Source organism: Charadrius vociferus, unplaced genomic scaffold (assembly GCF_000708025.1).
Source record: "Charadrius vociferus isolate BGI_N301 unplaced genomic scaffold, ASM70802v2 scaffold163, whole genome shotgun sequence".
In the NCBI taxonomy this organism is placed as follows: Eukaryota; Metazoa; Chordata; class Aves; order Charadriiformes; family Charadriidae; genus Charadrius; species Charadrius vociferus.
The window spans coordinates 12,345,250-12,368,625 of NW_009648332.1; the positions used below are offsets into that span (position 1 = coordinate 12,345,250).

Consider the following 23,376-nt stretch of genomic DNA (forward strand, 5'->3'; position numbering starts at 1 on the left):
CGAAATACTTAAAAAGATTATTGTTGCGCCTTTTTTTGTTTGTTTTTGTTTTTTTTATCATCCTTCACATGATGCATGCCATGGAAGTTTCCAACCATGCAAAAACAGTATCTACCTATAGCTAAAGTAGTAAGTTTAATTTGGCCACAGTACACATCAAATATTGTGGGTATCATAGAAAAGCCAAAAAAAGGACAATAAAACTGCTTTTGGTTTTAGTAAAGCTGTTAAAGATTGTGATCTATAGATTGTTTGTGTTAAAGTGATATAAAAGAGGGACAACAGCAATTACTTTGCACTTTTGTGCAGCTTAGTAGTTTTACATAAATTTATTTCAAGGAAATGAACTATGCCAAGTAGAAATTACAGCCTGAATGCATCACTAAGTGCAAAACTCCTCCCTGCTCCCTGACTACCTTTTATTTAATACTTTTTAACATGGAATTCTTTTTAAAAAAATATTTTCATATAATTCCTTTTCTTATTAAGAAGAACAGTTGGTTCGGGGTTGCTTTACTTCCTCCTAGAGGTGATTAGCAAACAGAGCTCCCATGGACACTGCTCAAGCATCAGCCTTCTTTAATGTGACAGAATTTGGGGCAAGAATACAAAGTTCTTCACAGCTCTCCTCCAGATGTAGCTTCTGGGCTCTCCTCTGGGTCAGCCAGCCAGTCTCTCATTAGCAGCTTTTCTTCCCCCAACACCCTAATTAGGTAGGATTAGCCTGTTCACAATAAGGCAGGTCCAGAGAGTAGGTTCCATTGCAATGTGGAGAATTATTCTTCTCCGTACAACTATACTTTCTTGGCATACATTAGTGGTGAATTTCAATGTGTAATCATCAATTAATGAGTATCAAGTTGTCATCACTCTGTTGTCTGCAAAAGGGAAAAAAAAAAAAAAATCAATCACGATTTTTCATTCAGTAAGAAATGCAATAGGAAGCATATACCTATACGAAACCAAGCTGAGTTTTGATCCTTCTGTTCTGTGCTCTCCCGTTTCAGCATATAGCTCCCGGCACCTGCACTGGGGCAAGCAAACAGAAAGTGCGATAGTAGCAAAAGCTCTAGGATTTGTCCTTCAGCTACCAGGCTTCTGTTCACAGTACACTCTGCAGCATATTACAGTAAGGCACATTCATTATGCTCAAGCAGACTAATGTCTCTTACCCTGCAGTGACTTGGATGTGAAACCTGAAGCTGTACCTGTCTGGAGCTCTCATGCACTAGTCAGCGTCCCAGTGTCCACAGCAACTGCTGGGATACCTGCCCATCATCATCTGACTTGCTCCTTTCTGCCTACAAGGCTTCCCTCTACCAGACTATTTCAAAAGTATAAAGCTGCATTTCACAAAAGCCTCAGTAAGTAGACAAGTCTTCTACTGCTAAAAGAGGATTTGTTACACCAGTGTTCACATTCAGCTCTATTCCTTCTCCCACAGCCTGGCTTCCTCGCATGGTGCCCATGACCATGCTGTGGGCAAGCATGAATTCTTCCAGACTGTCTAGGGACAGTGACAAGATCCCTCCTCTCTCGATCAGGGATTCAGAGGTGTGTTAGGTTTCCTCAGAAACAGTATTCAAATAAGAGACTTCCAGACCAGCAAGCACCAGGTGAGATGTTCATCTCTCACCAACATCAGCTTAAAAAGGACCACTACTAGGATCTTCAAAGGCTTGAGTTTGGTCACACCCAGACATTTACAAGTGTGTTTCCAATATTCTGACCAATGGCATTGAAACAGTTTGCCTCACAGACACAGCATAGCTTTGGATTAAGTACTGGCCCTTGGCTGAATCACATTCTCTTGCCTTCTGCTACTACTCCTAGCCTAGTGGAAAAGGCTATTTAGAAAAAGAAGACCTGCAAAACCCTAAGCAGCACAGACTTCATTTGCTCCTGACTCCTTGGCAGTTCCACATTATACTCTGCAGACATCCCATCAACTTTCACCAGTTTCTGCACGGTAGTTTTCATATGAGCAAAAAACTTAAAACATGCATTTAAGCTCAGAATTGCTGCCCCTGCACCATCAGCAGACTAAAGATCTAATATCAAGTAAAGCACAAGAGGAACAGAGTCCAAATATTCCACAGCCTGAATTCTGGATGTTCCAGCATCTGTGCAACTGATGCACTTCTGAGGAAAAACCCTCATTAAAAATATCCTACTGACCTCCTACAGCAGCAGATGAATGGCATGGAAGTCTGTTCTTTTCTGTAACCAACACTGCTATGGTCTTTTAGAAATTCATGTAGATCTGTTACTGGAAATCCACTTTGTTGGTATTTCTGAAAAAAGAAAGCATTTTATTTACGACACACGAGAAGTTACTGGACATGAAGTGTTCTAAAATTTCCTCTAGACTGTGATAGCCAAAACTATTTGGTACATTTATTCAGTATATTGTGGTAGGAAGGGGGAAAAAAAAACCCAAACCAAAAACCCAAAGCACACCATCCTAGAGACACCACATATGTAGCTGGTGGAACAGAGCAAGATAGAAGTGACATAAAACTAATGTTGTTCATAGATCCTCTTACATTTTGTTTGCTGTCCGTAAGACCAAGCAAGTGATCTCAAGTCATACTGGCATTTTTTTCTCCCTTGTTCACATCAGCTGCTGTGCTCCCTGTGAGTGCTCTGGGCTCATTTTCCCTAGGAACCCTAATGCTGGATTTGAAGGACCCTAATGTGGATATTCAGCACTGCTGTGCTGAGGCAATGCTCTGCGAAACACCAGTTCGGCACACTGAAACAGCTCCCTGTCCATCCACATGGGGTGCTCGGAGAGCATAGTAACAGTAAAACACTATTTCACAGGTCAGACCATCAATAAACTCAGAAGCACAGACAGTTAAGTTATATTTTGAGATGCTTCGAAAGTGGAGCTCTTGCTCAGTCTGGAAGCCGTGGTTCATGTCAGACTAGCCTTATTCTGCTGGCCCGTTTATCTGACACCAAGACAAGAAAGGGACAACAGCTCTTCCCACTGGTTACTGCAGCTACCAGAAGCACAAAGGGGAGACAGCACTGAAGGACACGAACAAAAGATAATTACTGAAAACTTTGTTTCACTTTCAGCCAGTTTATACTAGAAGCAGACAGCACAATTTTAACTTAAACGAGAAGTACTGAGTCTTTTGGAACACATCTCCTATTAACCACACATTTCCAAGCAGTGCATTAAGCAAGCCTGGACACCTCAATGAGTTTAGAGTTATCCAACTTAGCCCTTGCCACACTCCTGCCATGGGAATATTCTCTGGGATGCCAGCAAACCCTTCCTGACCTCAGCTTCTGGTGCCACAAGAAGTGTTCCCTCCAAATAAGACTTATCCAGCTCTGTAACTATACTTAAAAATTGACTCTTCCCACTCCTTCTTCAATTACCTTCCACTTACATTTTCATTAGCTGTCACCTTTTTGAAGCCAGGTTAAGCAGCAGAAAATACAAAACAGGAACATGCTCTTAGGATGATTTTTCAAACCAATTATTGCTTAGTCACTTGGATGACTACCCAGTCATCCTCACAATTTTGCCACAGACGAAGCAAAAAGATTTTTTATAGTCTCAGTCATCATCATAATTAATGCTAGATAGTATGGTGTTGAGTGATTAGCAAAAATGAATACAAAACTGATTAGATGTGCAATAGAAAATGAATGTTTTACCTTTATGGTGTCATAGGAGTCGGTAATGAGCGCAATAAAAAGGCTGAGGATCATGTATATAAACAGACTGATGAAGGAGTACAGATACAACCGACTGAACACCCACACCAGTGTGCTCTTCTGCTGGATTTGGGCAAAAGTTGCAAACATATCATCACCGTTGACCAAAGAAAACAGACACTCGGCCACCGTGTTCAGATCTTCAAACTAGAAAACAGCAAGTAGAAATTATTAATAAAACATGAAGATCAGTCATCCAGATTAAAGGGAAAGTGAAAAATGTTATTAAAAAACAAAAGTAGGGGGTTGGGGGTTTTTTTTTGGTTGGTTGGTTTTGGGTTGGGGTTTTTTTTGGGGGTTGTTTTTTTTGGGGGGGTTTTTTTTGTTTTTTTTTTTTTTTTTTTTTTTTTTTTTTTTTAAGAGTTTTACTTGTAGCAGGAGGAAAAAAGCCAACCCAGGCAATCAAGTGCTACCACGCTCTTTCCTGTACATTCAGACCAAAACATACATGTCAGTAACAGAGCATGTACAAATACAATCTTGGCTAAGGATCATACTTTGATATCAGAAATAAGATTTACTATCAAGAAATAAACTTGTGGTGCTCAGTAGGCAAAACAGCTAGTAACTGACCACCACAGAAAGTTTAAGTTACTGAGTTTTAAGCTATTTTAGACCTGCAGGAAAATATCATTCTGTTTGCCAAAGCACATAGATACAGTGATTATACAGAATCTATACAGTAAATCAGTGGCAGTATGCTGGGAACAGAATCTGGTTTCCCATCTCTGCAGCATTACTGGAGTATACGTAATTAATCAATATTTTATTAATAAGTTAGAGATAGCGTATAGCCTTCAGAGCTCAAATGGTCTAAACTAGGTTTGTCTTGCAATAACATCATCTATCTGTCATTCAGAAAACCCTCTCTCCGAGCTGCAAGTACAAGTTATAGCTGTAGTGTGAAGCTACTATGCACCCTGGACAAAACCGCTGTTTCATTTCAAGGACATTTTCTTAAATTTCTAACTGTTTCCTCAAGCTCCTTTAGGCTAAATTCCCTTCAACGTCCAAGTAAACACACTTCCCCTCCTCCCTCTGCCCCTCCAAATAACTGAATTTGTTAACTATCCCTTATTGGACAATATGAATTAATGCACAATGTTGTAATGACAATACTATCAATGAAGTAACATGACTACACTCACATGAATTGCACTCCTCTATCAAAAACAAGATGTCAAGAGGCATATGCTTGTAAGGAGAACATACTGTTGCACAGGAATAGCAGCTCTGGTCTTACCTACGGCTTATTATTATTATTGTTATTTTCATCTATTTTTAAAGCCAGAGAGCCCGGCAAAGCCAGCGCTGGGCTCCGCCTGCTTTGTGCGGTGCCACACTGCCTTCCAGTGGGGTACTGGGGAACTGTCAGGAACAGGAACCCCACACATAACTGCAGTTGCTTTCCTTGGCAACATCTGCGATCTTTAGCAAGGGGTAACATTTTCATAGATAAGCATATGATTGACTACACTCCTTTTTGCTCAGATAATTAATGTACTTGCTGCAGGGAAGTTACAACAGTATTTATGCTGTGCCTGTTATAAACGATTGAGTCTCTGGTATGAGTAAGAATCCCACAGCATCCAGCATCCCACGGAGAAATGTATTGTCATGAACTTAAAATATGTGCAGACTGAATACCTACATTTCTCAAAGGAGAGAACTACCTTATTTTAGAGGAATCTGAGCTTTGGGGGTGCAAGAAGCTGAAGCAAGCACTGCAGCATGTCTCTCTGTCACTATATATACACACTCTCATATATATACACATATACATACACACACTATGTATAACCAGAAATCAAGAATGAAGAGTGCACTCGTATATATACACATACACACACTGTGTATAACCAGAAATCAAGAATGAAGAGTCATACATTTGTTACTGATTAATGGACACCTAGAATTTATCACAACAGGAATCTGCCTTTTTTTAAAGCAAACAAACAAAAAAAAAACCACACACACATGTCACATAGAGCATCTGCCAAGAAAAAAACCCAAACAAGCTTTGCTGTTGTTTTTGCTTGTGTTTTGGAATACACAAAGCCTTACTGCTGTCCCCAGGTTTCAGACAAGATGACATACCAGGCACACACTTCATTATCAACCTTAAAAAAAAAAAAAAAACAACCACCAACCAACAACAAACAACCTACACCAACAAACCAACCAACAACCCACAAACAAAACAAACAAAACACTGCCCTACTGGAAGCCAAGTAAACACTACAAACATTCATCCACCCATTTAGGAGTCAAGATTTAGGAGCCAAAGTTACACGGCACAGGAAAGATTTGGAAAAACAAAGTCAGAGTCAAGGAGATTCCCAGAAACGGTGACAGTGAACTAGTGCCTCTAACCCCAGTGAACGAGGATTGCCAGAAGAGGGCGGAAGAGATAATAGACCAAATTTCCCTCTAGTCCTCAACAAGACCAGGCATTGCCTGGACAAGCCATCCGCTCATCACAAGCACAGCCTTGTGTTTGAGAGTACATTGAGTTCAAGCACACAGTGAAAGCAAGAATACAGTTATTTTGTTAAACGGAGCAGGCAGCAGAAGGTACACATGGAAGGAGAAACACTCCCCTGTTCTTCATGTTACAGCTTTTAAACAAAACCATGAAAGAACTATTTCTGTTGTTACAGCTAGGAACAATACACACACAGATATTCGCACATCAGACCAGAATAGAAGTACATACCTTTTCATGATAAGGTCCCAGGACAATCCAACCACAGAAAGTATAACCAAGATAAATCATCCCAGCACAACAACAAAACCTTAGCACTTTGGGCAATGACGCCTGCATAGTTAAAATGAGCACCTATGCATCAGGGTAGAAGAAAGGAGAAGGGGAAAAAGCCACAAGTTAGAGACCTGAGTAAGAGTGACACCTGCTTTAATTGATGAATATTTGACTCCTGCCTTACATTGTAGGTTTGAAAATATCCCAGGTATCTGATGACTCCAACCCAGACAAACAAGGTTGATGTTCCAAGCAAAATGCTGCAGACGTCGTAACTTGTGAGGTTCTGAGGGATCCAAACAGAGCAGATGGTCAAGTTACAAACCAGTAGGCACATCAGCTTGACAGCTATTCAAGTTCCAGCAGTTCAAACAAACAACGCAGGGCAGTCCAATACTGCAAGGGTGTTGCTACATCACAAAAATCAGACCAAAGTGGACTGCAGTTATTTAGTGAGATCATCCTGTGAGAAGAAACTTATGAAATTCAACAAGGGCAAGTGTAGGGTACTGCACCTGGGGAGGAATAACTCCATGCATCAGTACAGGTTGGGGGCTGACCTCCTGGAGAACAGCTCTGTGGAAAGGGACCTGGGAGTCCTGGTGGACAACAGGATGACCACGAGCCAGCAATGTGCCCTTGTGGCCAAGAAGGCAAGTGGCATCCTGGGGTGCATCAAGAAGAATGTGGCCAACAGGTCAAGAGAGGTCACCCGATTAGGGGATTGGACCGTCCCTCTTATGAGGAAAGACTGAGGGACTGGGGTCTTTTTAGTCTGGAGAAAAGAAGACTGAGGGGGGATCTTATTAATGTGTATAAATACTTAAAGGGAGGGTGCCGGGAGGATGGGAACAGTCTTTTTTCAGTGGTCCCCAGTGATAGGACAAGAGGTAATGGGCACAAACTTGAACATAGGAAATTCCATCTAAACACAAGGAGGAACTTTACTTTGAGGCTGGCAGAGCACTGGAACAGGCTGTCCAGAGAGGTTGTCGAATCTCCCACTTTGGAGACAGTCAAAACCCGCCTGGATGCTGTCCTGTGAAATCTGCTGTAGGTGACCCTGTTCTGGCAGGGGGGTCGGACTAGATGATCTTCAGAGGTCCCTTCCAACCCTGACCATTCTGTGATTCTGTGATCCACGTGCAATAGTGCTGCAAGTGCAAGCACATCTACACTGATATTCCTGCAGTTTTGCATGAAGAACTAAAGCCTTTACCTTGGTTATAACAGTTTTAAAATTAGATCAAGTATCTCTGAATTTTTGTTTAAAAAAACGGTTAATATATGCTACTGTTAGACAAACAAGCTCTCATTTGATATTTAGTAAAACATGAGCCATCATTTAAGTGAAAAGCAAGCCTTGGGACTACAGCCCTTTCCGTGCCTACATGCATTTACAGCTTTGAACAGGTTGCCAGCTGTTTGGAGCCTGAACTTAATTTTTACTACCAGTGAAATTTATAACCAATTCCACTTGCGTTTTACTTTAGAAGGCTAGAACTGGTTGCAATAAGCACAGATATTCATCGAGCTCAAGATTTCCTACTCTCATCCCCCCCACCTCAGCATACAGCTGGAGGTTCTCAAGTGCTTCCTCTGATGGCCACTCTGGGCATCTGCCCTTTGAGCCTTAGTACACATGAAGCAGGAGCAGCACACTACCTACCCCATTTTTCCCAGAATACAAAGTTTTGTGAACATACGAATTGTTGACATATAGCTCTATTGAAGAAAAAAAAAACAAACAAAACCACAAAACAAACAAATCAACCCCAAACCAACCAACTAAACAAACAAACAAAAAAAAAAGACACCCTGAAGAGCTGCCAGCTGGACAAAACATTGATTTCGGCAAGCCCACACTGGGAGGTCAAGGACTAGCAGGTGACACTGTCTGTACCTGTAGTTTGGACAGGCCAGGAGAGCAAGCTGTAGCAGCCATGTTTCCAGTCCCACATGTCCCAGAGACCCCTGTTTTATCCAAGGGGATGACTCTTGGTTTCCCTGTACAATATGTGCTACTACTTCCTACAGAAATAACACAACTCAAGTTGGGTTTGGGTTTTTTTTTGTTGTTGTTTTTCTGTTTTGTTTTGGGTTTTTTTTTGTTTGGTTGGTTTTTTTAGGAACTGTCTACCCACACGTCCTATACAAGGGATTAGGTGACTTAGCACTGTGTAAATAAGATGTTTAAATAGCTTGCATGGTCTTACTGAAAGACTTTGGGGAAAAGGGACTGAAACTAGTTATCAGTCAAACTAGCACTAGGAAATGAAGAAATAAGAACTAGCAAAAGTAAGGAAGATGGCTAGTGACTATGATAGCTCACTTTTATTTGTCCCCGCGTTAAAACACATTACACATGGCTGTAACAAGACTAGTATTTTATCTGAAGTATTAAACTCTCACCTTTGCTTTTATTTCCATTTTTAGGATTGACCCAATGATTGTCATCACATCACTGATAATTACCAGGACATACCATCCATTTATGAACTCCAGGCGATCAGCGTGACAGACATGACGCTTATATTTCTCCAAGAAGTAGTTCACAAATCTCTATTGACAAGCATTTAGATGTTTAGTTACAGGTCACTTTAGATGAAAAATATGTGCAGATGCCCGAGTAGTATAGCAATGCTCAAGTTTCACACACCCCCTTTTCCCTATAGTATTTGCTGGAATAAGAGCTTAAAACTCATTCTCAATAGCAACAGAAATAAATAGGAAAAAAAATTAAGATTGGTTTAGGCCAGCGAAAACCAACTTTCCACAGAACAGCTGACTTCATAACCAATCCCCAAGAGCCTAACAATGGCTTATTATCCCCTTTTTAGCTCCCTTCACAGAAGTCTCTATCCACTTCCAACAGAGCAAGGCCACCCAAATGTTGGAGTGGAAAAGAGAATTAATAACTCAAATACACCTACAAGACGAGAGGTCTCATCTCCAATAGAGCCAACAATGTCACTTTCCACACCCAACACTCCTTTCACTTGCTCTTTTTGCTCATGAATAAAAGCTGATGTCCCTATTCCTGGCAGCACTCCGAGAACACCTTTGCTGAATTGTGACCTCTTTACAAGCTACAAAAAGGATATACTGAAAAAGATAAACTTCTGTGTCTTCACATCCTACCTATCCTTTTTCCAACTCCCATAAGCCACATGCTTGCAAAGTTTGTATCATTTAATGGTTATAAGCTGACACATCTCAGGGCTCAGCTTGTGTTTCTGCATCAGCATTTGGACCAGAAGAGACCAGTCTGCTTACATGAGGCTCTGCAAGCAGCTTGAGATGAAGTCAGACAGGGTTAGTCTCAGTCTGCAAAGGAGGGTGAGCAGGGAAGAAGGTGACAGCAGATGGTGAGCAGGGATTGTGGAGGGAGAAGAAGGAAAGAAGAAATGAAAAACAGCAGTTCCAGCCCCAGAAAGACAAGAACACCCAGCCAGAGTTAGACTATATACTATGCTCTACATTTTCTCCACTTAGAGCTGGCTTTGAGGGATGTTCATTAAAGCATTAATTTATGACAAGACCTCTGTGGGAACCCTACTCTGAAGTTAGGGAAGGAAGAATTCACTTTTTGAAGGTGCAGGATGTGTTGGCTGTTAGCAGCACAGAGACTCAGAAGTTGGGGGTTTTTGTATAAAATCCTTGACAAAATTAAGTCCTGGACAAAACAAAACAAAAGTCTCCTTCTTTTACCATCAAGAGATATAACAAAATACTTCATATTACAGCACTACAGAAGCAGAATAAAAACCCGTTCAGCTAGAAACCACTCAGACATCTACACGTCCTTTCTAGAGACACAGTAAGACAGCAACAGCCTGCAAAGGATACACTACCCAATATTTCAAACCATATCACTTGACAAGACTAGCAACAAACAAGACAGAAACAAAATAAGCACTGAGATTATGAACACTGTACTTACTTTCTGTAGTCTCAAGGCAAGAACAATGGATCGTGTGCAGAGGATGAGAGAAGCAAAGCAACTTAAAATGACAAATCCATCAAAGACCAGAATATACTGAGTGTTTTTCTGGAGAACTGTAAAGAGGACGTAGAGTTAGTCTTTTCACATCTCTTTAAGCACAAATGGTTAAAAAAGGTCACATATTTTTCATTTAAACATTCTCACCCCATGAATAGATGTGTTACAAGAAATATTCTTTCTGCAAGCATGTCTTGAGCACAACTCACCAGAGAATTACATCAAGACAATTATGGAGATTGGGCCACAAGAGTGAAAAGCATGCTCAAGTTCTTCAAAATAAAACCAAAAATGGGTATATTAATACAAATGTCCCCTTCTTGCATTAAGTGCATCTGTTCATCTGTACTCCAACAGTATTACAACTACACAGGGTAAAAGAAATGCAGACTTTGGCCCATATCAAAATTATTAAACTAAAACCTCACAAAAAATATCCCACCTCATTTCTCATTTCATGACCAGCAATCAGAAACTTGTTTGACTTTCAGTATTGTATTCTTTTCATCCACAGGTTTATGAGCCATCATGTGAACCCACATCAGGTGTTTTCCTTGGCTTACTCATATCAATTGATGAACAGGATGGGGAATGTCTTGCCAGACAGACTGTTACAGAGCAGGGGAAGTGACAGGAGATGATGTGTAACACTGCTATCATGCAAATACACGTGCACCATACTTACCAGAGCCAAATATGTGCCAGTCTTTACATTCTTGAATATCAGTGTCACTATCAAAATAGATTTTGATTTTTCCACTGTGGGCTCTATTATTGAAAGTTATCTGGAAACATAAGAGTATATCAGAAACAAAACTAACAACATCTCAATACATAAAAAAAGCTTGGTAAGTGTTTTGACATAATAACCATTAGTATTTATTTGTTAGTCAGGTAAGCTTTAAGAAAGCTGTCGCCATAAGCGTTGGTGTAGACATAATTTGAAAACATGTCATGTATAGCAATGTAAAATGTATAGCATGTAGGAAGTGCCATACCCTGTACTCACTTACAGTGTTTTGAAATGCATAGCAGTCAGGCAATTCACGGGCATGGATTGTCTGTAGAGCAATGCCTTTCAGCTTGAAGGAGATTTCAACCTGTATAAGCCTGGATGTTTTAAAAAAACGTATAAATATATAAAAACACACAAAAATACACACATACACAAAGCAAGGAAACCGCACAACTCAGAATCCACCATATTCATATGAAAGGACAAATCCCCACCACCACTTTACCTGTAAAATTCAAGATTGAAAAAAGAGGAGTTCAGCTTCAGGTCAGCCTTCTTACCAGCTAGCTCCTGTGGCTTAAAAAAGATACATTCTGGGAGGAGAAGAGGAAAAGCTGTAATCTTAAAAACTTCACATAGAAAGCAACATAAAACTGAGATAATCAGGTTGAATGGCAAGTCCTAATTGGGCAAAATGTTAATTTTGAGCAAATCTATCCACAGAGAGCCCCAGCTAGTGCAATCAGAACCAGGTTCACGTAGTAAATCTTGAGAGACCAACAGCTAGGACTCAGCACTGAGCAGTGGTAAGGACACCCATCTACTGCAAGCAGAGGCTGACCCGCATCCAGAATTCTGTACTTGAGCCTTCTGCATGGAGGAGGGGACAAAAAAAAAAAAAAAAAAAAAAAAAAAAAAAAAACAAAAAAGCCAAACCACCAACCCAAACCAAAACAAGAACACAAAACCCACCCAGAACCCACTAATGACTTCAGTTGAAAAGAGCTTCTTACAGTCTCACATTTGTCATTTCTAGGCAGGTACTATAAACCAAGAGGGAAATAGGCAAAATGATTGCCATGCAAAAAGCTATTGGTTTTAAACTTTGCTGATTTGCCATTAGAATGTAAGTTCTCCATAGCAAGACATTTTTAGTACAACAGTACTGTACCTGTTTCAGTAGAAACATCTATGTTCAGCGTATCATTGGAAGGAAGCATCGTGCCTTTCTTGTACTGTTGTTTACAGATTTTTAAACCTGATCCTTCATGTTCATAACCAAGCGTCCCCAGGGATATGTTCTTTAATTGCTTGTACTGGTTTAAAAACAAAACAGAAGCAGAAGTTAGAGATAGTTGTCTTTTTTGCATGAGATAGTAACTTGCAATCCCAAAGTCAAGGTATCAATAAAGCTTTTTACATTAAAAAAAAAAAATAACCCCAAAAATCTTTACTTTTACATAAAGTCTGTAAATTGAGAGTGGATATCTCATTGGAAGCTAAGAGGGCTGCTGGCCACTAATTAGTAGTGATTGGCACCCTGATAACATGGTGACTGAGAGCCCCATACCTACTGGGCTACCTGCAAGTGATTACCATGTGCCAGACAACAAGCCAGCAGACAACTGTTAATTAGATGCCTGGCACCGACTTCAATGCAGTATTGCTACTAACCACACACACACCAGTGAAATCTTATGCTTTTATCTCATGAAGGTGTTCGTTTTCACACCACTTGAAACTTGACTGCTTTACGTACAATCCAAGTCACAGTTCTTATCAAATCCACCCCAAGAGCAAAACCAAAGCTGCTCCCTGCACGACTGTAGAAGAGGGAAGCCACATGTGTGCTGTATCACCAACAACCAAGGAACGTACACAGAGCTTGGGCAGCCTCCAAAAGTAATTTAACCTGCCTGGTTTACACAAGCGCAGAAGCAACTGAAAACATGCCTGTGAAGAAGGTACTTTCTGTTTTCCACTTAGTCTAAATACAGCATGTCACCTTCTTCATATGCAAGATACACTTGAAAACAAGGACGAGAAGTGGAAGTGAATAAAGCCGTGCCAAGCCAAGCATTGTCCACGCGTGGATCAGTCCTGAGCACCACGGAAGAACTCCACTCAAGGCTAGTCCTCTCCTGACTTGCCTTCCACACATCCTCAGTGTCTGCTGGAAGCAAGATATATCCTCTGATGCCTGGAACCAGACCTTCAGGTCTGCATAAGTGAGGCAAACACGTGGGGCACAGCTCTCCCTGTGGTTCTTGGCTCCCCAACAATTGAGGAGATCAATGACTAACCGTGAAGGCAGCTGCCTGCTAGCACAGCATAGTACCAGCTAACAGTCTCCAAGAGAAGCTAGGCAGACCCATTGCTCTTTGAGGAAGAAGGCATAAACATCTAGTAATTCATTAGCTTTTACCATTACCTCACCTGGCAAAAGAGCTTGGTCTGCTCTGAAGGAAGCACTTAGCTTCCCATGTTTATTTATGTCAGGGCCCCTGGGAAGTCAGACAAGGCTTCCCATTCCTTAAAAAAAAAACCAAAAAACAACCCTGTTCAGATGGCTTTGATACAGATTAGACCTTTTTCTCCTTAAACATGGATTTTGTTATTATGCTTCATTCAGTGTCATCCTGTTTCCTCCCTCCTATGGGCATTATGGCCAGTAGTTCACCTTGTGGGGTACAAAATCCCAGCAGTCACTACCAACCACACACTCCATGGCCAAAAGGAACTACCATGTTTCCATCTAAAGCTCTGCCTCGTGGTGCCACTCTGAGTCCTCACAGCTGAGCCTGCAACAAGTTTAGACAGCCCGCGAGAAAAGCACGGCCTCCACACCCCGTCAGAATGTTATCTAAACTCAGAGCAAAGTAAGGAAGCTAAGTCTGACTAAGGCAGGTCAAGTGAGCGGAAACAGTAGTTAGTGACAACTCCACATCCCCCTCAGGACCCCAGATCACTGTATCTGACAGCCAGTGCTCTGCCCATGTGTGCTTTCAGGCTCTGCCCTCCTGACAGTGTAGCACATGGCTCTGGGTTACTCACATGCCACTGTCAAACAACAAGTTCTAAGCAGCCTCAGACAGAGCAGCCAGCAGAACATCCTGGTCCTACGGACTCTGCCACAGGGCAGGGTACGAGCGTTAACAACCCCATACAGCTGCTTCCAAATTGGACCCAAGAGAGGAATAAGGAAAAGCTGTGTACTCTTCCAAGTGTAAAAGTATGTTTGGGGCTTTTTGTTGGTGGTTTGTTGGGTTTTGTTTTGTTTTTTTCTCCAAAGTGTGAAAATATCCCAGTGGTACATTACACAAAGCCTAAAATTCAATTTTTACAACTCCAGTTTTGCTGTGTGCTATTACCACCTTCTGTAGTATCATATCCTTCTGCTTGCTCCACAACTGCAACACAACCCCCCTACACACACACACATTTCAAATTAAAACTCAAAACAAAACACCAAAGCCTATGGCTTCTAGTTGCCCATCTCAAAATAAAATAAAAAAAAGACTTGCTTTTTAGCTTAGGAGTCACCTGGCTTGGCTGTCCTAGAAGGAATCCTTAAAAAAAAAAAAAAAAACCACAACTAAAAAAACACGCCCAGTCATAATGTTCACCTGAGCCACACTTTTTTTGAAGTCTTGTACGTGACAAAAAAAGCCTCAGGAACTACATATGACACTAGAGAACCCAGATTATACAAGTTTAATCTCCTTAGAGGATATGTCTGCATTTATACAGGATAGACATTTTATGAAGAGACCTTTTTCTGATGCCTGTATCACATATTGGCTCATTCTTGATGATACAAAGCTATTAATTCTCTACTGTCTTCTATCTGGACTTCACCTCAGCCTTAGTGCCTACAAAAGAAGGAAAGTGAGACAAAGCAAGCGAGGAAGGAAAAAAAAAAAAAGCAGTTTATAGCAGAAATGGTAGCAATACTGAGAGTTCAAAGGAAGACAGAAAACTATTTAACACTCATTTAACATAGCAAGAGTTAGAGTCTTTGCCTCATCCAACACAGCAGAGATAGCACTTTTGATCTGTTGACGGCTCTGCTGTAGATTAGAGGAGATGGCCGAGGAGCAGCAAGCCCCCACGTGAGTGCATGTTTAAGAAGGAGGTATAGTCCTCACACCACTCCCAGATGCCTGCTGGGCATAACTGGTGGCAGGCAAAACTGCTTCACACCAAGCATCAAAGCTGATGTCCCAAGGTCAGGGAAAGTGAAGGATGGTTTAAAGTCACTTTCCGTTCATCCCATCAGAACCACTTCTGGACTTATCGTCATCCCCAAACACAAGAGACATTTTATTTTACACACACACTCTCTTTCATCTCATTACTTCTGAATGTATTAATACTAAATACAAAAATATTTACTGGATTGTCATCCTAGATTTGTTCACTTTCCTCCCACAATTGTAAATTGACTGTTCTTTAAAATATCATCCGTAACCAGAGCGAGTGCCCCTACATTCCTGGAAGTACCATATTCCCCATTTTGAGGCCTCTGGCACTCACTACAAAGCTGCAATTCAGCATAGCTGTAAGCACAAATTTTTTGAATGCCATGCATAGGTATATTCAGACCCATAGCTCTTCAAAGTAAGACCTAAACAAAGCTTCCAGTTCATGCAAGATGACTAATTTTTCAAACTTTCTGGATTTCAGTTCTACACACTGAGTAAAATTTTTGTTTAAATTTGCCTCCAAGAGACAAAAACACAGACATCTACACACAAAATTCAGGACACCCCACCTAAGCTGATCCAATGAAATATCAAAAGTGAAATCCAAGAATGGAGACAGAAAAACAAAACCTTAGCAGAAGTTTACAGCTATAGCTTCAGCTTTAACATTATAAATGAACACACTTACCTGATTAATAACATAAAAAATGCTGTCATAAGCATCCTGTTGTGTATATATACTGCAGCTGTAGTCATCTTCATCAACTCCAGAATAGCCTTTCAGGAATAGGTGTTTAAAAGCAATAGTGTTTTCTTCTTTGAATGAAACCACCAACTGGTTACTCAAACCAAAAAAGATAAGCTGACAAGAGGAAAAAAAAAAAAAATTAAAATTTTGAACACTGGTCAATTCAGCAGCATTTTGGAAACAGCTCTGAATTATAATAAATACAAAGCAAAAAGGTGTCTGTTGCTGTAACCCTGCTACAATAGGAGCAAAGTATCTGTTAACTAATGCAATAAGACTACTAAATCAAGGTTACCACATGCAGCATAAGAGAAACAGAAATCAGTGTCTTCTACTGATTCTAAAACTGAGTTCAGCAACTAAACAGACAGCTAGATCATGGCCACCTTTCACACATCCTGGACCAACAACTCTAACTGGAATTTGCCAAAACTTTTCTTAAGGATGCAAATGGTAGATGAGCTAACCTAACACCACAGCCTGTTACCCCAGGGATGCCCTGCTTTGCTATGGGAACAATTCCAGCAGCTTCTTCCTGCCACTGGCACAGCACAGGATCAGAGCAAACCCATGTGGGATCCCACAGCAACAAAAGGCATCACCTGCCTGACCCAGGTGCTGGTTAAGGAGGCTATAGTAAGAAGCCAGCAGCATGATTCCTCAGGATTTGTGTTGCCCTACCACATGGATTCTTCCATTCTCACCACCACAGAGCCTGGAAGATGAAACCAATCAGCAAGAGTTTCTTCACAAACATGGTAGCAGGAGGATGCCCCAGGCCCCATATAGCTAACTCTTCATCTTAGTTTTAAGCTGCTTAGTAACAGCAAATGTGAAACTGTCTCATAACTGCATGGAGTTTCCAAGCCCTGCAAGAAACTGGTAGAAGCAGGGAAGAAGCACGAGTGAGAAACTGCAAGCAAAAGAACTGTGAACTTCGAAATTCCCCCAAAGCAAACAGACAGGCTCCACTGGCATTCAAACTCCTTCATTCAAAACAATGGAAACTGGAAAGCACACCTATTATTCCCCCTCCCCCATCTTCGCTGGAATATTTCATCTTATGTCCTAGACAGTAATTGCTTAGATCTGGGCCAGTCTAAAAGAATACCTGCAGCAGGGCTATTTAGTGCAAAGCTGTTTGGCTGTGCTGTTTGTAAAGTCACAGCCAGGACAGAGAAATGGGGCTGTCAGCTCTGCCTGGTACACACAGTCTTCAGATTAAGAATTGAATCTTCATACTTGTAGCCAAGTTCATAGAATGGTTTAGGTTGGAAAGGACCCTGAAGATCATCGAGTTCCAACCCCCCTGCCATAGAGAGAGACACCTCCCAGTAGACCAGGTTGCCTAAGGCCACGTCCAGCCTGGCCTTGAACACCTCCAGGGATGGGGTCTCAACAACCTCTCTGGGCAACCTGTTCCAGTGCCTCACCACCCTTAGAGTGAAAAATTTCTTCCTAATGTTTATCTAAACCTGCCCTCTTCCAGTTTACAGCCATTCCCCCTCGTCCTATCACTACACTACATGCCCTAGTAAAAAGTCCTTCCCCAGCTCTCCTGTAGGCCCCCTTTAGGTACTGGAAGACCACAATAAGATCTCCCCAGAGCCTTCTCTTCTCCAGGCTGAACAGCCCCAACTCTCTCAGCCTCTCCTCATAAGAGAGGTGCTCTGGCCCTCAGATCATCCTCGTCGCTCTCCTCTGGACACACTCCAACAGGTCCATGTCCTTCTTATGTTGGAGACTGCAGAGCTGGATGCAGTACTCCAGGTGGGGTCTCACGAGCGTGGAATAGAGGGGCAGAATCACCTCCCTTGACCCGCTGGCCACACTTCTGATGCAGCCCAGGATATGGTTGGCCTTCTGGGCTGCGATCACACATTGCTGGCTCATGCTGAGCTTCTCGTCAATCAGCAAACCCAGGTCCTTCGCCTCAGGGATGCTCTCCAGCCATTACCCGCTGAGCCTATATCTTCAGTTGACTGCAAAAAAATCACTAACTGAGTGCTACAAATAAATCTGCAGCACTAGTATCTCTAAGAAGTCAGGGATCTTCCAGCTGCAATACAGAGAAATAAGACACACTCATCGGGTTTTCCTTGGGGGACTCCCTAGGGGATTTCTGCACAGCACTGGAGCAAAACTTATTCCCCACAGTGGGACAGAAGCCTCTTCTGCTTTTCAGCCAGACACAGATACCCCAGCTGCTGCACCACAACGAAGAAGCTGCAAAAAGCATCACAACTAACAGGCTGGCATCAGGCAGAAGCAGCTAGAAGGCAGCTTAACTTACTCCTAGATTGTCCTCCAAGGCTCTTGCCCTCACTCAAACAGAGATGCTTCTTGAACCTGTCTATTTACTATTAGCTCACCTTCAAGACCTCCCTGCAGAGCAGCAACACATTTTCCTTCAGAAACTCTAGCTGCCCGGCATCTGAGCAAGACCCAGGGCTGACAAGAAAAATCTTAAGCAGCAACCCAGAAAATCTTGTGGCCTTTGAAAGCTGTGCAGCAGAGCACCCCTTCTGCTCACAAAGGCTAGCGGGAGACAGGGACAGCAGACAGAAAAATCACGTTCAGCGATTCCCCCAAGAATTTACTCAGTAGGTTAGGACAGACTGAAAGTACTGAACCTTTTCAGAGACATGTGAAACTGTATTTTGCCTCATTACTCACACACAAAGGTTACTGCCCTGTCTTTGAAGGCAGGGCAATAACCCGCATCCGAGGTGCAGCTGCCAGGAAAGAGAGATGGGGCAACCCTCTCCTCTTCACTTACACTGAGCTCGCACTGCCCACCCACTCACCCCCCACACACACACACACACCTTAACACGCTCCCTGTTCTCAGCAGCTCTGTCACATGGGTCACAATTGTGCCAGAACTAGCATAAATAGCTTATTTCAGCTAGCCTTGCCTAGACAACACCAATCATCACATCCCACTCCAACCTGTGGGCAGGGCCCCGTCGGGGACTCCAGCATGGTGGCACCAGAGGCCGGACCCTCGGCCGGCGGGGCCAGAGCCAGTCCCATCCTGCCAGCGGGGAGATGAAGAGCCAGAGCGGTCAATAGAACACAGGGGCACATAAGCCGGGGTTACACTTCATTCTAGCGGGCAAGTCAAACAAACCTGGAACCCTGCAACTCAGCATGTTTTTAGGAGTTGCATATTTAGATGTTTTGCAAAGCATCAGATGTCAGAGTCCTGCATTTCAAAGGTCCAGAAAAGTAATTTCTACTTATACACGTGTCCCATTTTGCTTCTTTCAACCTCCAGTCACCATTTCTTAGCGGACTATAAAATAACCAACTACACTGTGATATTGATGCGGTTTAAGAACACCCTCTTCTTTGCCTCTACCTATCCAGGTACCCGACTGTGTGAAATGCAAGGGGTACATCTGATGCTTGCAGCCAGGGCATCCCCATCATGCATAGCATTTTCCCACTGAGCGTTCACATTTCAAGTTACTGACTAGATTTCAAGAAATATCACTGTTGAAAGAGTCCAGTGAAACTATAATCTGTAAAGCAGAACACAGAGCAGGACTGTGACGGCAAGCCCAAAGACAGTGTTGGATTTAGTGGGAAGAGTAATTTGCTTCAAAGTGTTATCTTAAAAACAGCAAAGTACCTGGTCAAATACTGCCCCAAAAATCTCCAGGAGGCTTTTGTAATTTAGTTTACGTTATTCTTCCCTCCAGACACACCTTTCATAGTATTTTTTCTTTCTGGACTGAAGCAGGAAGTTCAAGTCAGTAACAAATATCCGGGGATGGCAAAGGCCCAGAACCACAGAGCTGCTTCTCCTGCACATCATTGCTACGCTAAGAGTAAAAACAGAGGAAGGATTACCTGTGTAGTAACCATAAGTATCTTCAAAATCTGCAAAGCCAGTTTCCACGGTATTTGACGTCTTGCTCTATATTTTTCACATGGGTTCATGAAGTAAAACTTCAAATCCTCTTTCAGAGCCGTCTCTTTTAGATCTAAATCTGACTGAGCCATCATACTTCTGCCATAAATAATATGATAATTAGAAACCAACAGAACGCTTCGGCAGACAATTTCCTCATATTGCAGTTTCACTTCAGATCACCACGTGACATAAAAGGTCTGTAACAGTTTTCCGTTTGTTTTACAGCAGAATGCAAGAAGTATTTCCCTTTGATCACATCATTAAAAACCATTCAATCACATTAGATCATCAAAACATAACATTTACACAACTATTTCTCAGGAAATAGGCATTAAATAAGAGGATCTGTAATAGTAATAACAAGTCTACACTTATCTCTTTCTTAAAGCTAAATATTTGAAATAAAGAGAGCCCACTGTTAGCACATTTCTCTGAATAGCTCACATTCTACCACCCGAAAAAGGTGTCTAAAAGACTAAACAACCAGAGCAGGCTTCACAGCACGCTTCTGTTATGAACATGCAGCTTTAAGGGCTAAACTCATAGGCATTTATTTATTTAAATATCTGGGCATGTAAAAGTCAGAGGAACACGCACAGAGGACTGCTGTTGTAGGCATCTTAAATCACTCTCAGTTTCTCCCTCTCAACTGAGCAGAACATTGAAAACTTTCCCCTTCTCCTAATCTTTTTAACCCTGTCTTCCAGTACCGTAATTGTCAGAACTTTTCTACTTCACATAGAGATCAGAACCAAACTGGGATATTTTTTTTTCTCCCTCCATGTGTTAAGATGAATCAATCATATCTGAAACTGGCTACATAAGCTGCTTATCAGTCCCAGTTACCATTCAGAAAATTACTCCCCATGTTCTGAATTTTATAAAGGATAACATTTTCTCTCAAGGTTGAAACCAAAAGCATTGATTCCAAGTTTTCAGATACATTCTTACTTCTTTTGTCCTCACCTGTCTGAAGTGTACAGGTATTTAAGCACAAACTGTGGACAGCAAAGCCCATTTGATTTGCTAGAACCATCTATCTCACAAGAAGAGAAAATAGAGTTAAAAAACACAGTAAAGTCAACACTGCAGTGTTTCCTCATAGGAGGAAGTGAAAAAACCAAAACATCTGTTTTAACATTAGAAGCTCAAAGGTTATCTTTATTACACAGCCTTAAATCAATCATTCATGAACATGATGGGAGGTAGTATGATTTTGGTTTTGAGACAGGGAAGTTTTTAAGAAAAAGAAACTGTGGAGAACGTTCCCATTTAAATTTAGAATAAAAACACACTGCACTAGTTTTAATAATGCTTAAGGTACAAAAACTTTGAAAAAATTAAACACATCTGACAGAAAAGCATATGATAATTACTGCTGTGAGTATTGTCTCAGGAAACAGATGCATACATACTTCAATCCTGCACAGATGCCCAAAGACATCGCTACTCCTGTACCAGCTTCTCTTGAACAGGCAGCAGCATTTGTGTGGGCACACAACAAGCCCTAACCCTGAGTAAAAGTCATAGGGGTAGGTGGGAAAGAAAGCAGAAACCAAGGAGGTTTAAGCTGGATCTGCTCAAGATTTAAAGCATGAAGGTATGATATAAGAACCACTCCAAGACCTCAGCAAAATCCTCCCCTAAGCTTCCTGTAAAAGCCTATTAGAAGTCTGATATCAACAGATCTTAAAAATCAAACAAACAGATCTTAATAATCAAACAGCAAACTTGATAACAAACACTATTTCCTTTGATATTCAAGTACATACCATGGAAGACGCGGTGGTTTTTCCCAAAGTTGTCCTTCAAGCCCTTACAGCTATTCTAAAAACTTGATGTTGACTAACATCAATACTTTCACTTTTACACAACCCTCACTTAACTCCACTGGCTAGGGATTATTTTCACTGATGCCTTTAGCTTCCTTTATTAATTAGCTGTAGAAATTGTGAGCAGGAAATTCAGCCAAGGAAAGCAACGTACTTCTTCAGCTTAAGAGAAAGAGATTGAGATTCAAGCGTACATCACTGTTGGGCTTCGTCTTCCAATAAAGTAGTATTCTGTGATGTAGTATTTAATAAGTAATTAATCTGGCAATAGATGAAATATGGCAATTGTTTTCTAATCCATTCATTTTTAAGACAGATTCAAAATAACATCCAAACAAACTGCATTAAATGTGCAGAACTAGAGCTTTCAAACGAAGTATTAAAAAAGTTTAAAAGCTCCGAGTGATTAACAGTGACCTACTGTATTTAAAACAAACCACCTAGTTCTACCAAATGTTTAGCCTAATAATCTAAAAACAATTCAAACAAAGCACCTGGCTCAAGACAGAGTAATGAAGCAATTCAGTTCAGACACGGTAGTGTAATTAACACCACTCAATAGGTTTCCATAGTATGTTTTGTAAAGCACTGACACAAACAAGTTTTGGGAATGAAGACTAACTCTGCTATGCACGTTTAAATGCATATCTAAGTGTCATTAAGTGCTGCATGTCACAAATAATAACTGTTACTAATTCAACTCTAAAAACTGCATTACTATAGCCACCACTGCAATGCTGTACCTGGTAGGACAATCTGTTGTTTGGATGATGTTTTGTAGTGAGCCACTTTAAAGCTCAGTATTCCACTCAAGAAAGAGGTTTCAAGACTAATGACCACCATTTACAGTTACCTACTTATAAAATATGCTTTTAATAACTAGCTCTTCACCTAGCAGAAAAAGCACCATCGAATCAAGTGGCTAATAAGCCACAGAGCACAGATTCACTTTGAAAAAAAAAAAAAATCAGTACAGGAGCAACACTAACGGTGTCGATCAGAGCTCCATCTCAGGAGCATTTACTCACTTGAGCTCAACATCTTGAAGAGGTATTAACGAGATCGATGTGATGTTGGCGGGGGAAATGACCGAGTTGAGCTCTACACATCAGACTGGGCAACCCCAGCTTCACTTTCATCATCTTTTATTATATTCACAACTCGCCCAGAGGAGGGCATCGCCCCGCACTTCTCAGGAAAGTGAACTCTAAGAAACTGAGAAGTGGGAAAAAAAACACAAAACCACACCACCCTCCTTTTACAGAGCTGCCAACGTTACCCATCGCTGAGCTGCTGCGGGGTGGGGGGCGGCAGGAACAGCCCCCGGTACCCAAAGCGGGCAGAGCGGGGGCAGACACGCCGCAGCACGGCGGTGCCGTGACGGGCGGCGGGGGGTGGGGGAAAGGCTTCACAGCTGCCGAAGAGCGGGAC

The 23,376-nt window shown here is 41.7% G+C and overlaps 1 protein-coding gene across 1 annotated transcript; it reads right to left on the reverse strand.

Annotated features, from left to right (window-relative positions):
• Positions 1-841: 841 nt before the first annotated feature.
• MCOLN2 (mucolipin 2) lies at positions 842-20,205 on the reverse strand. The gene is made up of 13 exons (XM_009884714.1): positions 20,050-20,205; positions 16,132-16,305; positions 12,410-12,554; positions 11,744-11,831; positions 11,516-11,612; positions 11,188-11,287; positions 10,443-10,558; positions 8,912-9,061; positions 6,684-6,785; positions 6,455-6,577; positions 3,679-3,885; positions 2,179-2,294; positions 842-878 (listed from the first exon to the last, which is right to left on the reverse strand). Exons 1-13 carry the CDS (start codon positions 20,203-20,205, stop codon positions 842-844), a joined length of 1,611 nt encoding a protein of 536 aa, XP_009883016.1.
• Between the last annotated feature and the right edge of the window lie 3,171 nt (positions 20,206-23,376).

Coding starts and splice junctions, on each gene's coding strand:
- MCOLN2 (XM_009884714.1), bottom strand. CDS start 20,205: ATGATGGCTCAGTCAGATTTAGATCTAAAAGAGACGGCTCTGAAAGAG. Junction 11,832..12,409: donor AGATGTTTCTACTGAAACAG/GTACAGTACTGT, acceptor TTCTCCTCCCAG/AATGTATCTTTTTTAAGCCA. Junction 6,786..8,911: donor AAATGGAAATAAAAGCAAAG/GTGAGAGTTTAA, acceptor TGGATCCCTCAG/AACCTCACAAGTTACGACGT.